The sequence below is a fragment of the Myzus persicae genome, unplaced genomic scaffold (assembly GCF_001856785.1).
Source record: "Myzus persicae strain clone G006 unplaced genomic scaffold, MPER_G0061.0, whole genome shotgun sequence".
Taxonomy (NCBI): Eukaryota; Metazoa; Arthropoda; class Insecta; order Hemiptera; family Aphididae; genus Myzus; species Myzus persicae.
This window is the reverse complement of record NW_019100780.1, coordinates 393,712-409,279: the sequence shown is the minus strand read 5'-3', so window position 1 is coordinate 409,279 and position 15,568 is coordinate 393,712. Positions and strand designations below refer to the sequence as shown.

At 29.0% G+C, this 15,568-nt stretch overlaps 4 protein-coding genes across 6 annotated transcripts in view; 2 read left to right on the top strand and 2 right to left on the bottom strand.

Moving 5' to 3' along the window:
- Positions 1–4,736: 4,736 nt before the first annotated feature.
- On the bottom strand, positions 4,737–6,216 carry LOC111042925 (THAP domain-containing protein 1-like). Its single transcript, XM_022327660.1, has 2 exons — positions 6,212–6,216; positions 4,737–5,136 (listed from the first exon to the last, which is right to left on the bottom strand). Exons 1-2 carry the CDS (start codon positions 6,214–6,216, stop codon positions 4,737–4,739), a joined length of 405 nt encoding a protein of 134 aa, XP_022183352.1.
- On the top strand, positions 4,974–11,686 carry LOC111042955. 3 transcript variants are annotated; one of them, XM_022327714.1, is made up of 10 exons: positions 4,974–6,041; positions 7,080–7,208; positions 8,630–8,785; positions 10,367–10,441; positions 10,508–10,663; positions 10,736–10,846; positions 10,913–10,966; positions 11,029–11,141; positions 11,205–11,437; positions 11,508–11,622. In XM_022327714.1, the coding sequence occupies exons 2-10, from the start codon at positions 7,103–7,105 to the stop codon at positions 11,614–11,616; spliced, it is 1,113 nt and encodes a 370-aa protein (XP_022183406.1). In that variant the 5' UTR covers positions 4,974–6,041; positions 7,080–7,102; the 3' UTR covers positions 11,617–11,622. The 3 variants fall into 3 exon arrangements, with proteins under 3 accessions (XP_022183406.1, XP_022183407.1, XP_022183408.1); XM_022327715.1 differs by lacking the exon at positions 4,974–6,041 and adding an exon at positions 6,519–6,970 and having other exon boundaries at positions 11,508–11,686; XM_022327716.1 differs by lacking the exon at positions 4,974–6,041 and adding an exon at positions 6,520–6,970 and having other exon boundaries at positions 10,511–10,663.
- A 1,458-nt stretch (positions 11,687–13,144) lies between these two features.
- The window catches only part of LOC111042950 (transmembrane protein 231-like), a 17,508-nt gene continuing 15,084 nt past the window's right edge, over positions 13,145–15,568 (top strand). Inside the window, exons 1-2 of the mRNA XM_022327710.1 lie at positions 13,145–13,429; positions 13,497–13,578. The gene's annotated coding sequence lies outside the window, so the exon portion shown is untranslated. The remainder of the gene's footprint in view (positions 13,430–13,496; positions 13,579–15,568) is intronic.
- Positions 14,531–15,095, bottom strand: LOC111042951 (mediator of RNA polymerase II transcription subunit 19-like; the record flags this gene model as incomplete). The annotated part of the gene is made up of 2 exons (XM_022327712.1): positions 14,531–14,891; positions 14,979–15,095. Coding segments are annotated over 2 exons (393 nt in total), but the record flags the coding sequence as incomplete, so codon positions are not given.

The window sequence follows — 15,568 nt, the reverse complement described above, 5'->3', positions numbered from 1 at the left end:
GAGGGGGTTGTGGGGAGCAGATCCCCCCACGGGCCTGATATAAATATGTATAAATATATTGGGCCCCTCCAAGTTAAAAACTGAAATTGCGCCTATGATTGGCAGGGGCGGACTGGGCCACTGTGCCACTGTTTAATTGCACAGTGGGCCGATGTCATATAACGTACCATGGGCTGGTACAAAATAATCCACATGGTATGATATTATTGTTGACGATTTTTTTTGGACCTCTTCTATTTAGAACACCTTTGTAGTAGACCAATATAATCGACTCTGCTCAACTCAACCTTAAATGCTTATAAGTTATAACTATATAGGGTCCGTACTTAAATTTAAAATGCATTATCTTTTAGGAAGTTCCCGGCAATGCTTTTCATGTACAAAATCACTTCCATAATCTTCCATCAAAGAATTTAAAATTATTAAACTTATATTTTGCGTTTTTATCAGTTTTGGTGTTTTTTGGGCAATAATTATTACAATTTTCAAGTCCTTTTTGTTAAATCTTAGTGCACATTTATTCATGATATAGGTACATTTTTATATTTTAGATTAAATTTAATTGGTAATTTCAAAAATGTTGCTGCGACCATTCATTACTTGTCGATTGTACAATTTATGATTTTATAAACTACTCTAATCAGTAACAATTAATTGGTTAATTGGTGCGTTACATCGTATCGCGTATATAAGTTCGTATTTTTTTTAATACTCAATAATTGTTAACACAATTTTTTAGTCATATTTTGGATATTATTGCGGTTAAAATACATTTTTTAGGGCATTATACTCTAGATATCATCTATGATTTCTGATTTAAACTTTAAGGTACATAACAAACAAATAATATTGAATCAAATACATTTTAATTTTAAAAACATTTATCACTTGTTTATTATGGTGATTAGTGAGTAACCAAAATTCAAAAATAAAGTACCAAAGTCTAAAAGTCTAGGTTGAAATTGAATATGGCCGATTTTTGTTCAATAATTAAGGACCGAATGGTCGTCAGTCCGCCCCTGCTTGTTGGAATAGAAAGTAATAAATCATTACTGTAGCATTATATATAAATTTGGAAAACAAATTTTTGATCAAAATTCTTTAAATACTCTTTAGCCCCTTTAAATTTCTTTGATGACAGTAAAATGATAAAAAATTAAATGATAAACAATTGCTTATCCAACCAACATTTCTGACTTTTATTCGGCTTCATTTATTTTATATTTATTAAGGCTTAAAAACATAAGAAAACAAAATTTGACTAATTTATTATTATAATAATTAATAATATACTAACATGATATTGTACTTTATGTCAAGAAACTTTTGGAAAAATAGAAACTAATTGTAACACAAAGTTTAATTTAAAAAAAATATATATTCTGTTTTTAGTATAACACTCCTCTATAAGCGGCCGACTACCCCAGCGATCGTCGTCCGGTCATCGTTCCTTGTCAGTCATTATCTCTGTTTAGTGTTTATAGATTCATATTCATGTTACAAAAATAATATTATGAGTCTATTGTTCTGGGTGAAGACTATTTTTGTGTTTACTTTATCGACAACTATACAGAGTCATCAGTCATCAGTTCAACACATATAAATGATATTATATAGTTTAAATAAACAAATTAAACAATATTTTAAATAAAAATTTGTAGCTACCATTGGTGGGAGTATAGGAATTATGATTGGGTGGGGGGGGGACTAAAATAAAAGTTAGGGGGCTTAGCCTTCCCCCTAGTTACGCCTATGTACTACATGCGTATTTTGCTACTTACGGGTAAATATTTCAAAATTACCTCCTCATAGGTACTTACTCTTGCGTAATATTTGTAAATAATTTTAATACGGGAAAGTACCTGTGGGCTGTGACTTGAGTTATTAAGATAAACGACATATTACCACAGAATAGATTAAATTTTAGATTAAATTTAATCTATTCTGTGATATTACTTTCACGGTATCACAATACTAAAATATACGGGGCCCCATCTTGTTGAAATATTAATTTTCCCTTATATCTAGTACCTATTTTAGACATGTCTAGTGGAAGGTCATCAGGTCATCTAACATAGTTGGAAGCTCATTTACCAAAAAAACTGGTAAGTGGATGTCGCTCTACTGTACATTAGGTGTCTAAGAGGTCGCTATAATAGACGGTATTACATTTGACTTCAATGATATCAAATCATTGTATACGAAAAACGATTCTGAGTGGAGACGATATGTCAGTTTAGGATATTTTATACAGTTATTACTTATTAATTATTATTAATATGGTAGTCGGTAAGTTGAATTAATATTATTTTTAAATTATCAGTGATGCTGGAAAAATATTAAATATACCTATGAAAAATTGGCCTGTTTTGGAACCGAATTACAACAAAAAGATAACCATTATTCTTATTGTCAACATTTGAACTTAAAATGTTTGCAAAAAGATCGTGCCTAATATTTTTCAGCTGCTATTGTAACAAGTTATCGAGAGTCTTGTATTACATTTTTATGCTTTTTGACCCAACCAATACAATTTTATTGACATCTATACAAAAAAAAAATGAAGAAAAAGGAAAATTACAACTATTAAAGAACAACTTTTAAGACAAATAAAGAATTTACGAATAAAAGTATCAATGTTTGTCAATTTGTTAGAAAAAGTAAAAAATATAACAACTAACCATTAAATACTGAGATTGCTATAAAAATATTATTAAAAACTCCGAGTATATTGTATATTATAATACAAATACTATCTGGGATCGGCATTAATGTACTATAATATTGAACTGTATTATTTTATAAATACCTAGTGTAAAGTAAGAATTATATATTACTCAAAAAAATCACGGTTATTTACTAAATGTACCTAAATAAGACTTTCACTTAAAAATAAACTTATCCTAATAAAAAACAATTTTTCGCTCATACTCCATGTACATGACATAATGTCATTGAAACATTGAAATCAAATTTAACAGGTGCATTACAGTGATTTACTCAATGTCGATACTCGATATACCTAATGGCTATTATTCATTATTGTAATTGTTATTGGTTTTGATGTAGGTCTATGCCATATGCGCTAACCGAAATTGTATATATGAACGGCACTGATTCTTGTATTTCTGCGCGCAATAATGTATATTTAATCATTTTAATCAATGATGACGTAGTTGGGTAACTAATCAGTAATCATTCAATGAGAACATGAAAAATGAATTTGACTTTACAGTAAACTTTTTTTTTGTTGAAAGTAGAAAAACTTATGAGGAACTTGTAAATTGTAGTACATTTTCAAAGCTTTGATATAAATAGTAAATTTTTTTATATCATAATTATTAGTACATTTTTGCGATGTTGATGAATTTTGTTAAAATACTAACGTCAGATCCTCCTAAAAAATGATGATTGTGTATTTACGCTGTACTTTTTTTTTAATTACCACTAACAACAACTTATAAGGAACCTAGAATTATATTTACAAATTTTTTGACGGAGTGAAAATTTTGCTATTGACAATAATTTTAAAAAAAACCATAGCACGGTACTCTATATTTTTAATTTACAAGGAAAATCTATGAATCATAAATATATTTTTGTTAATAAGTAACCAAGACAATGAAAACCTTACACGAAAAATCGGTCAGAAACAAATAATATATATCCAGCCCTAAAACATATTTATGTTAAACTAATAAAAATACAAATCATCCTATGCCTATAAAGGAATCAGAACATTAAAAAAATTGTATAGTGTTTACTGCATAGATAAATGCTATATAAACATTCAGTGGACATTTAATGCATCAACTGTTATTTTTTTTTTAGAGGAACTTCAAAAATCAAAATCGATTTTGTTGACTACTCATTTTGCATAAATTTTTCCTTACTATTTTATGGTTTTACCTGACTTTCTTAAACATAAGTGTTAATTTTCAATTTGAACCACTCGAGATTCATTCTCCCACCCGAAAAGTTACTGAAGTTGAAAATTGAAATATTATTTCTATTACTTATCGTGTACCTACAATCTACACAGACATAAAAAAAGCATTGCAAAATCAATACATTCATCGCTTTGCTCAGAATCTAAAAAGATGTTTCGTGGTACGATTTTAAGATAATTTTCATATTAAATCGTGATTTCATCGTTGATTTCAAATAGTGAACTCATGGTCCCCAGTATGAGGCTCATGTTCAGTGAAACCCATTCAAATCTTAGAAAATTTTAGAAAAAATATTGCCTTATAATATTATGTAACTAAAATAACATATTTTAGACTTCAGAGTATACCTATTATTTAAAGTCTACGGTCATAGGTATATTCATATCACCAAGTCCAATAAATCCATTCATCGACTGTTGGCAGCTCTACAGTTAGAAACATTCTCAATAATTGTCGGCCCTGTGTAGCGAAGTGTGAGAGTGTAACAATTGTAAATTGATACTATTGTCGTTTAAAAAGACTTCCACCACAGAACGTCGGAACCACAGATATATAAAAATACTAGATAGCCGACTTCGATATTATTATTGTCGCCAGTAAAATGGCCGCCATCCTTATCTAAGAGGTGAATGTTTATGTTTTATATTATTGATGATAAGCAATTGAAGAACAGTGTTAAACATACAATATACTGTTGTACTTATAATTATAATATCATATTGTTTAAACTTAATAAACTTTAAAAACAATTATTATTTTATACAGATTTTGGGTGGAGTTAAGTTTTTATATATGGTTTATGCAAGAAAAATTGTTTTGGGGTCTACCTCTTTTTGGTGTTCTACATGATGGTCTTTTAGGTGTAATTTGAAGTTCTGGAAATAATACTGTTGTTTTTTTTCTAGGTGTAGTTATAATATCACTGACCAATACAGATCTCTGAAGTGTGACTGGAAGTTCTTCATCTAACTTAGACATACTCAAATCAAGAGGAACTTCTACTTCAACTTCATAATTTTCTATTATACTCTGGCAATGAACTTCTTCAGTTGTTGAATTAAATACTGATGGTATTGCATTATCATTCAAACGTAAACGACCATTTTCCTTATTATAAGGTTTAAAATCACTAGGGAGAAAATGCTCACTACACAACCTACTATACTCAGTTGGAATAAACCCTTTCCTATTAATATTTTTTAACCAATTTTCAGTACGTTCTTTATTTTTTAAAGGAAAGCTGAAAATTTTGGAAATAATTAGTTTGTAAGTTTCATTGATGTCAGTTTTTTTTAAATATACTTACGCAAAAAAATGAATGCCACTGTTAGGCACTCTTTTATTTGAACAGCCCCAAGCACAGCAATAATAAACCATAGTAATATGTATGTACTTAAAAAATATTAATAACAACTGTACTTACTGTAAGTCTTGTACATGTATCACAATTTATATTTATAAAATAAAAAACAGTATGCTAAATATGTAATATTTGCTCGTATATAATTACAAAATAATAACATAATACATGTATTTTATTATTATTATTATTATTATAGATTCATCAAGTTGTTTTTGCGTTTGAGATGCTAAATATTTATAAATAGCTCGCGATTACCATATTGTTCTATGTAATTACATGCAAATACAATAAAACATAATATTTAAATTTAAATTATTTTTATAAATAATAAAAGGTTCCGAATTTTAGCTCTAACCAAATAGTTCCAGATAAATATAATTCGGAAAAAAAATTTTCTTAAGGCTTACGTCTCAACAAAATTTAAAATATTATACCCCTCCAAAATAGTATCTTATCACTTATCATATCAGTTAAATTTGTAAACAGTCACCTCTTAGATAACGATTGGCGGCCATTTTGTTGGAGACATTATTTTATACGTATGTACTATAGAAGTCGGCTATCTAGTATTTTTATATATCTGTGGTCGGAACAGAATATCTACACGTTAGTACGTCATAGTGTCATACTGCATTACGCAAATCGTAATTCTTATGTTACAGTCATAATGTTTCCGTCTTACCAACGCTAATGCATAACTTGGCATTTGGCAAATTGTGCGTTCGGAGGTATCCATTTTCTTTGATATTTTAATTATGTATTAAATTTAAAAAAACTAGTATTAAACTTTAAGGTAATATTATTGAGTGCCCCATCGAATGATTTTTTTGATATTATAATTTTGAAGCAAGTTTAAAGTACTTAAAAGTGAATGAATAACATTTTGTTGATGCATTACGCCATTTTACTGCGTTGGTACAACAGAGGCAACAATTATATGTCACAGTGTCACACTGATCATATTAGTGGATGGAGTGGTTGCACGTGGGAATGACGTTTAAACCCTCGTCTATTTATACATATTATTTATCAGTTTATCACTGAAAAAAGTATTATTTTCATGATATTTGGATGATGGAAATTACTAATATATTTTTAGTTGGTCAATAGTCAATAACAATAATATACACTATCCAACATTACCAACATGATATTTTAAAATAACACAGTTACACACACGCACACACACACGCGCGCGCGCGCAGGTCACAGACACACAGTATTTTTGTACAATTTCTTGTACTGTTATATCAAACCGACAGTAGTAGCACGCTTTATAGTATTTGTACACACTACGCACTACTGCACTAGTGTCTACTGTCTAGTACTCACCGATAACCGACAGGCGACAACAGTCGACACATCGATTTGGTGGTAACGGTTCGGTACTTGGCGTCTAACCTAACCGCGTTCGGCAGGCTGTCTAGTGTCTGCCTGTCTCCAGATAGGTCTAATAATTCAAATTTCGGTTTCCAACCACTCGCACTACCGAAGTACCGAGTCGGTACTCAGATTGTAGCCAACAGGCGGTTGTTCAGTTCTCAGTACACCGCTATCTATTATTAGTTAATGTTTGATAGGTAGTCTGATATAATTTCTCATTTTCCGAGAATTATTTTGAACACCATTCAAATCCGTATTAAATATTATTAGATAGGTAAATCACGTTTGTTGTAAATAGTATATTATGATATCTTATAGTATCGTAAATTCCTCTATATTTTTACGTCTATATTATCATATAATATTGTCATTTTTGTTTTCAGTTTTGGCCGACGAAGTATCAACAATGAAAAATAAGATTTCAACTTTTTTAACAGGATTACCAGACTCGGTAGTCGGAAAACAAAAAAATAAAAATAAGAGAAAAGAAATAAGTTCAGATCCAAGTGAAGGTAATGTTTTATCTCATGTGTGAAATAATGCATTACATTTAAAGTACTGTAAATTAAAAATAATTTATAATTTATGATAAAATGTTCTGGTAATTTTGAAACAAGCAGATAATTCAAAGCCAAATGTTTGTCTAAACAGATTTTTGCTGGTAGCATATTATGTTTGTGAATTTGTGTATAAAAAATTATAATTTCTTTAAGAGGACGCTACCCATGCCTACCCCTTTGCCTTCCCCTCGTATGACATGTTAAATTTTTGTTCACTAGTTTCAACATGTAATTTTACATGCCCATTTCTTGGTAGAAAATTAAAATATATCGAGAAAATCGTCAACGCTTAAGCACACAGAAAAGTTCGATAATAGGTAAATTTCCTCTAATATCAAAAGTAGCTGCACACTTGAAATTAGTGAACGAAAGTTTGCTACTTCATACATTTGTCTGACGGAGACAACACAGTACAAATGCCCAGGTAGTGTCCTTATGAGGGTTAGGTTATGAGGACACTACATTCACATGACGTGTTGTCTTTAGTTTTCAAATGTACAACAGCAAATTCTACTAAAACGATTTAGTGTTCTTTGTTTATTCAAAAGTATGGTGTGGTAAACTTTAGGTAAGAATATTATTTGTGTGTTTTTTGATTATTTTAACTTTTAAGCGATTAGATAGGTTCACTTTATTTTAAAGCTTATATGATAAAATTGATTCTGCTAAACATAAAGTTGCTACCTATTTGATATGTTTGTAAGATTGAAACAACATATGCTGGCAGGCGTGAGGTGTTACATAGAACTCAGGAAAAAAAGCCCTGCTATCAAAATATACTAAAAAAAAGGCCTGGTTATAGGAAAAAAAGCCCCTTACCAACTAAATACATTATTCTTTTTTGTTTTGATTTGTATGATTAAATATAATCATAATATAATCATTACATTAACCCATGTAACACTTCTTTAATGTACCTATCCATAACCATAAGTATAACATAAAATACTAGTTAAGTTAATATGTATAAACTTTTATAGTTTTATGTTATAATAATATTTAATAAGCTAATTCACCTAACAATTAATGTAAACAATTGTTTTTTTTATTAATTATTAAATTATTTTATTTTATTATTATGCATCTAATTTATCATACTAGGTAATACATTTATTTGATTAAAAGGTAGTTATTTTAAGATAAAGCCAAATGTCAATTACCTTTATTACAATTTATTACTATATCAAAAATGTATTAATGAATAATGATATATTGTTTAAATATTAAAAATGATAAAATATATACTATAGTAAAAAGTGTTATGTATTTAGTTGTTACAGAGCTTTTTTTCCATATTGTGATAGGAGGGCTTTTTTTTCCGAAGACCATGACATTGTCTAGATTAATATATTCTGTTTACTTTTGTTGCTTAGATAATTTATTATTAAAGAAAAAAAAGTATGTACCTAAGACCAAACCGAAGAAAACGATTAAAACTATTTCGCAAATTCAAGCAATAGATGACAAAACTTTAAAGAAAATGATGGACAAAATACAACAAGCTCCTACCCATTCATACTGTATTGAAGGTAAACTTAAGATTTGTTCTATGTATACATCTTAGTAAAATCGAGTAAATAATTTGTTTAAGAGTTTTATATTTATTAATATTTTTAAAGTACAGGGTGGGGCAAATCAAACAGTGCAGTTTTGAAAGGTTGATACTTCCTGTGTGGTAGGGATAGTGCGATTATGATGGTTTCATTTCATCGAGCGGGTTATGCCGTCATTGGTCATTACCATTGTTTGGTCTGGTGTACAACGGGGCTTCGCCGTTCGTGCGTTTTTTGAAAATGGTCGATCTTTCATCGCAACTCAACGAGCTTTCCGGCTGCAGTTTGACCTTGCTTGTCATGATACCATCCCTCACCGTAATGGCAAATTCACGAGAGACCTCTTCACTCCCTAAAGTGACCGTGTGGTCTGCAATTTCAAAATTTGGGGTGATTGGGCCTTATTTTTTAGAGGAGAATGGACAAACTGTAACTGTCAACGCTCAACGTTACGTTTCCATGTTGGACAATTTTTTTGAACCTCAATTGGAAGAGCTAATTGAAAAAAAAGATATGGGTGACATCTGGTTCCAACAGGACGGGGCTACAGCACATACTGCTCGAGTTTCAATGACGAAGCTGCGACAGATGTTCCCTACGCACCTCGTCTCTCTGAGAGGTGGTGTGAGGTGGCCCGCGTGCTCACCGGACCAGAGCATTTGCGATTTTTTCTTGTGGTGCTATCTGGAGGAAAAGGTTTTTAAATATCGGCCTCACACCTTGGAAGAACTCTAAGAGCGAATTCGGGAGGAAATCGGCGCTATACCAGTCGAAATGTGTGAAAATGCGGCCGAAAACTTCAGAAATCGCCTTCATCAATGTAACGCTGCTTGCGGCCATCATCTTTCTGATGTTATTTTTAAAACTTGATACATAAAACGGCATGATGTACTAAAAAAAAATTAATTAATATAATTTCTGTTAGTTGCGTAGTTTTTTTTTAATAGCCTTTCAAAACTGCACTGCCTGTTTTGCGCCACTCTGTAGAAAACAGTTTATGTTCTAGAGCTAAATATTTGTCATATACTCCATTAGCCATTGGTTTGTTAATTTCAAACATGTATTATACCATTTGAATATTGTATTTTATTTATTTAAATTTTAAAGTTAGGCAACTAGTCAATTAATCACAAATGTGCTTATTGTGCACTATTGTCTATTGTATGTCATGTTCTTTGCAGTGCACTTTTATACACTGCATTTCTCTTATTACAACTAAATGGTTATACACATATCGAATTATTAATAGATTATTAATATAATCTGTTATTTTGAAAGGAGAGTTGAAGTTTTGACTAGTCTTATACCACGTTATATATTCATTTATTGCTTTATCATATATTTTATATGACAAAAGTAAGCCAGAAGGGAGGGATGAGCACATTGCTGATAGGCTCTAATTAGACCAAATTATAAAAGAATTATTTTTTTAAGTGTCTAGCTAAATTAAAACCCCATAATTATGATAAAAAAGGACTTAAAATTATTTTTGAATAATAATTAAACTTATCTTAGTATTTCATGGTAAAACCCTTGAAATGTATACTATTGTTTCAGGCATAGTTCAGGATTTGAAAGAGGGACCTTCTAACACTGCTGGTACTGTCATCTCTGAAATTGACAATTTTGCTGGTAAATAATGAATTAAATCCAAAATTTAATTACATTTTTTCTCATGTTTTTTTAATGGTTACAAAGTAGTACCGCCTTCGTTGCCCAGTTATCGTACACTATTTTCATCACTTAAGAAGTCCAACTTTAATTCACCACTGCCACAGCCGATAAAGCAAAGATCAACTTCAACACAAATTGCTGGTTCAGAGTGGCAAAAATTGCATTTTGATGTAGATCCACGTAAGAAATACATAGAATATTTAATCATATAGATATAATATTTTTAAACTTAATATTTTTATTGTACATCAGTTAAGAAGTCCAACTTTAATTCACCACTGTCACAGCCGATAAAGCAAAGATCAACTTCAACACCAATTGCTGGTTCAGAGTGGCAAAAATTGCATTTTGATATAGATCCACGTAAGAAATACATAGAATATTTAATCATATAATATTTTTAAACTTAATATTTTTATTGTACATCAGTTACGCCAGTGAAAGAATTTATTCCATCATCACTTCCTAAACAAACCAACATAGGTAAATTGGTTATATTTATATAAATCAAATTCTGCTTTTTTCTAAATGTTTTAATCCAACAGAATTTGAGGTGATATCAGAAGAAGTGCCATCACTGCCAACCACTTCAGTCGTCAAGAAAAAATGCAAATTAATGTTGACGGCCGAAAAATTGAAATTGGGCCCTTTAGACAAAGTAATTTTAAATGTTCTGTAGTTATTTTTAATGTTACCACTTAAAATACGACATAATTTTCAGGTACCAAAATTTTGCCCATTTTGTGATTATGTGTGTGAAAGATTTCTTTATATGCATATTGAAACAAACCACAAAGAAAAACTCAAATTGCCGATTTCAACCTCTGTTGCCGGAATTAACGAAATCATATCAAACTTTTCAAAAAACAAAAAGGTGTTGATGCCACTTAAACATATAGTTGATATAATGGGAGACCATTGGTTTAACCCAGAAATAAGAAAGATAGGATACTTGTAAGTGTACACTGAACGCACATAATATATAATACAATTTTTATACATGTTAAAAATTTTTTTTTCAAAGATTGTGCAATATTGGCAAAATAACAGCATATGGTGGGTCATGGGAGCTAAATAATGTGCCCGAAGTCTCCAATCCATTTGAGCAGTTTATTGTAACATCTAAACTATAATCAGAGTGAAAGTATGACTACTGGTTATTTCCAGATTTATTTTTAAATAATTAATTGTTATTTTTATTATAAAACAGAAAAAATTAGGAATTTTAATTTAATTTTAAATGCTAATTATACTTATATACAAGTTTTAAGTTTTATGTTAAATTTATTTTGTTACTAAGTTTTACAGAACATTCACATTTTATAATAGATACTATGAATATTATACTACTATCTAAATAAATCAGAATTTTATTGTCATATCGATATCATATCAATGATTTTAAAGGTTCACAATTTTTTTATTTAATTTTACCGATAATATTGATTAGAGTATGTAAAAAAGAAATTGTTTATTATGGCTTTCAAGGAATCAAAAAACATAGATTATAATAAGTAGTAACCTATAGTTGAAGCCATCAAAAATTGAAAATTAAAACAAATTGAAATTTTATGTTATGCACAGATGTGTGAAATGAAAATTTTTTGAGTTATAGAGGCAGATAATATTGATAATAACATTATTTCATTGTAATTGTTTTCTAGTGCTGGTTTTGTTTTTAAGTTTAAAAGTTTAGTGCACAAGTTCAGCACCAGTTTTAGGTACAATGTTAGAATGAATTATATGAGAACATGGGTAAAACATTTGCTTGAACCACAATACAATTTAAATGTTTTTCACTGTCCATTGTTCAGTCACCAATATGATTAAATATTTTTATTTTTTTAACTATTTTGGGATGGATTTGTTGCCTTAATTTGTTTTCAAAGATCATTCATTAGAATCTTTTATTATTATCAGGAAGTATAACCACAAACTAATAATAATACTAATCACATAAAATGATATAAACAATTCTATCAAATAAATAAATCAATATCAACAACAAAAAGTATTTTGCATTAAAAGAACTTGTACAAAAAAGCGTCAGGGTTTAGTGCTTTTTCAGTATTATTTGTTGTTGGAAGATCTGAAGTGTATAAGTTTAAAAGTAAAGGTCACATTTTTGAGCCTTGAGAGGTACACCTGCATTAATTATACAGCTGGAAAGAGTATTTTCATAACATGTCAGAGCATTGTTTGTTTTTTCTGGTGCACGTACAACGTAGACAGAATGCATCTAATTAATACTCAGAATCGTTTTTTTTTTTGAGAAATCTTAGAATAAAATCATCCATTACAAAAATGATAAAGACTAATATTTTTGAAGGTATGACATCGGTTAGTCTAAATGTTGTCTCAAAACAATACAAATATTTAAATGAACAAATAATTTTTTTATTTTGAAAGTTGACGAAAACAAAGTCAAATAATGTTAAAATGTATGACTGATATGTCAAACCCTCAAAAATATTGTCCTCTATAATTTTTGTAATAGGTGATTTTACTTCAAGGTTACTTAAAAATCATAAAAACTATTATAGATGAAAGTTTCTTATCTATGTTAGTAGGTCTGTCAGAAAATAAATATTGCGCTGATATCATCTTTAAAAAAAAATGTTATTTTTTTTCTGCTTGTTTTGATATGAACTATTTAATATTTTACATAATTTTGGAAATTATTTTTGTCTTAAACTGTCTTCACTTAAAGACTTTTGAGTTTTGACTTCAAACATAGTTTTGCTAGAGGCATGTTTCTTTAGTGCATTGACTATTAAGCCTGGTTTTATACAAGATTTCTACTGTACAAATAATGATTTAAATCAATGCTTTTCTTTTTAATTCCTCTATAACACACACAAAGAATACAAAAAACTAGAAATTAATAATAATTTAATATGTTTCAAGTTCATTTACAAAACAATGTCAACTTCATTTTTGTAAATGGTAAGCTGGTAAGTTCATTTTAATCTTTAATCAGTTTAATCAAAGGATTTTTCCTCTGGCTGTCTAGGGGGCCTTCTACAAAAAACTACACATTCCAAGTGTTTGCACATCCTTTTCGACATTACGGACCACATAGATAATTGTCAATAGTAAGTTGTGTGCCACCATAATTAAATAATGGATTTTTTTTTTTTGCTCTAACAGAATCACCTTTTCACAGATCTTAAAATAAATGAAAATAATCATATTTTTAATAATAATGCCAATTATTTTTGCTTTACACTTAATAATTATTTCCTTTTTGTTGTTCTATAATATGCATTATTTTAATTAATGATATTCCATAACAAGGTTTTGATTTTTGAAGACTATAATATTGTTGCATGGAGCTTTATGTATGTCACTTAATTACTATTTTTTGTTACTAACATTTTTTTGAGTAAAATAAGACGGAAAAGAATGTTGGAGTAGTAGACAACTTGTTTAGTAAACACTACTCTATTATAAAAATAGATTTTTTTTCATATTTAATCAACTACAGTCATGAAAGTTTATTTAAAAGTATCACAATTTATTGAAGTATGTAAATTTTTAATTCTAATAAATACAAACAAATTTGGGATAGTAGTAACATTGATTTCATAATTTACAGATATCCCATGCTAAACTAATATTAATTGCATTTAATGCTAACGAATACCTACATCCTTTTTCTGGTCGTCGAATATTTGTATAGCATGGGCTATCTATATATTATAAAATTAATGGTAGTAAGCTCCTTAACATTTGCGAGATTTGCAAAGAGAACTTCAAGTTATACTGAATTTTAATCATACAAATTATAATATTGATTTTTAATTATATTTATAGCAATATAACCTGTTATAGAAAATGTATTATTTAAAATAGGTATATTTTAAAAGATATTAAAAAAATATATTTACTTTTAGTGCAGATAAAATAATTATTTATTTAAAACAAAATTCACCTATCCCAATCAAATAGTGAAAAATTAAATTTTACATCACAATTTTCTGTTGCCATCTGTATTATACAACACACTTTGTTCAAAACTCTCTAATAATTTGACAACATTCTATATACATTTTATTAGTATTTAATATTTATTCATGACTGATTGAAAACAAATTCAAAGTTAAAATATGTAATTGAGGAAAAAATTCTTTCAGTTCGAGTGTTGTCCAGGAGTTGTATTTCCTGGATGTTCTGGACTGTGTTTTTGTTTTTTCTTTTTTTTCTCTTTTTTCCGTTTTTTCCGTTCTTTATCATCATCGTGACGTTTTTGTTTTTTATGCTTCTTTTCGTGAATATCACCTAACCCTAATTCATTAGCTGCCATATCTTGTGAAAGGGCTTCACCACTTTTGTATTTACTCTTTTTGTGTTTGTTTTTATGTTTCTTAGTAGGCGGTTGATTAGCATAGCGATACTGTTCTGGCAACTGGTAAAATGCAAAAATTTATATGTCAGACTTAACATAATAACAATAAATTATATATTAGATATACTTTAACATAAAAATACATACTGGTCCTGGATGTAATCGAAATCCAGCTAATTGATGAGTTGTTAATGGTAAAATTTCCTTTCCTCCAATCGGGGGTTTTTCAATGACAGAACGTAATGAACTGTAAATAAATATAAAGTTTCATATTTAATAGGTAATAGATTTATAAAAAAGGTAAACGATTGAAAAATGACTATTTTTGTTGGTTAAGTGCCACCATACAACTATTAAATAAGCAATGGTTCATTATCTGTGTCCACTCCAAAGTCAAGTTTTTTCAATATTTTTATTTTGTTATTGCAAAGTGAAGTATAAATACTTTGAAATATTGTTGTACATTATATTCTACTGATTTAACTAATAATTCAGTTAAAAATTAAGATTCTGATAAACCAAAAATCGAGCACAAATTTCATGATTAAATAGGTGAATTCACTCCAAATTTGAAAGTCACAATATCAAGTATCGATAATAAATAACATACATTTAGTTTACTGCATGATGGAGACTTTAAATAAGTATATAAATTAATCGCAATCATCTATAAGTGTGCAAAAATAAGAAATGAAAAAACAGTTCCAGTGGTCAAGGGCGTCCGCAGGGGGGGGGGG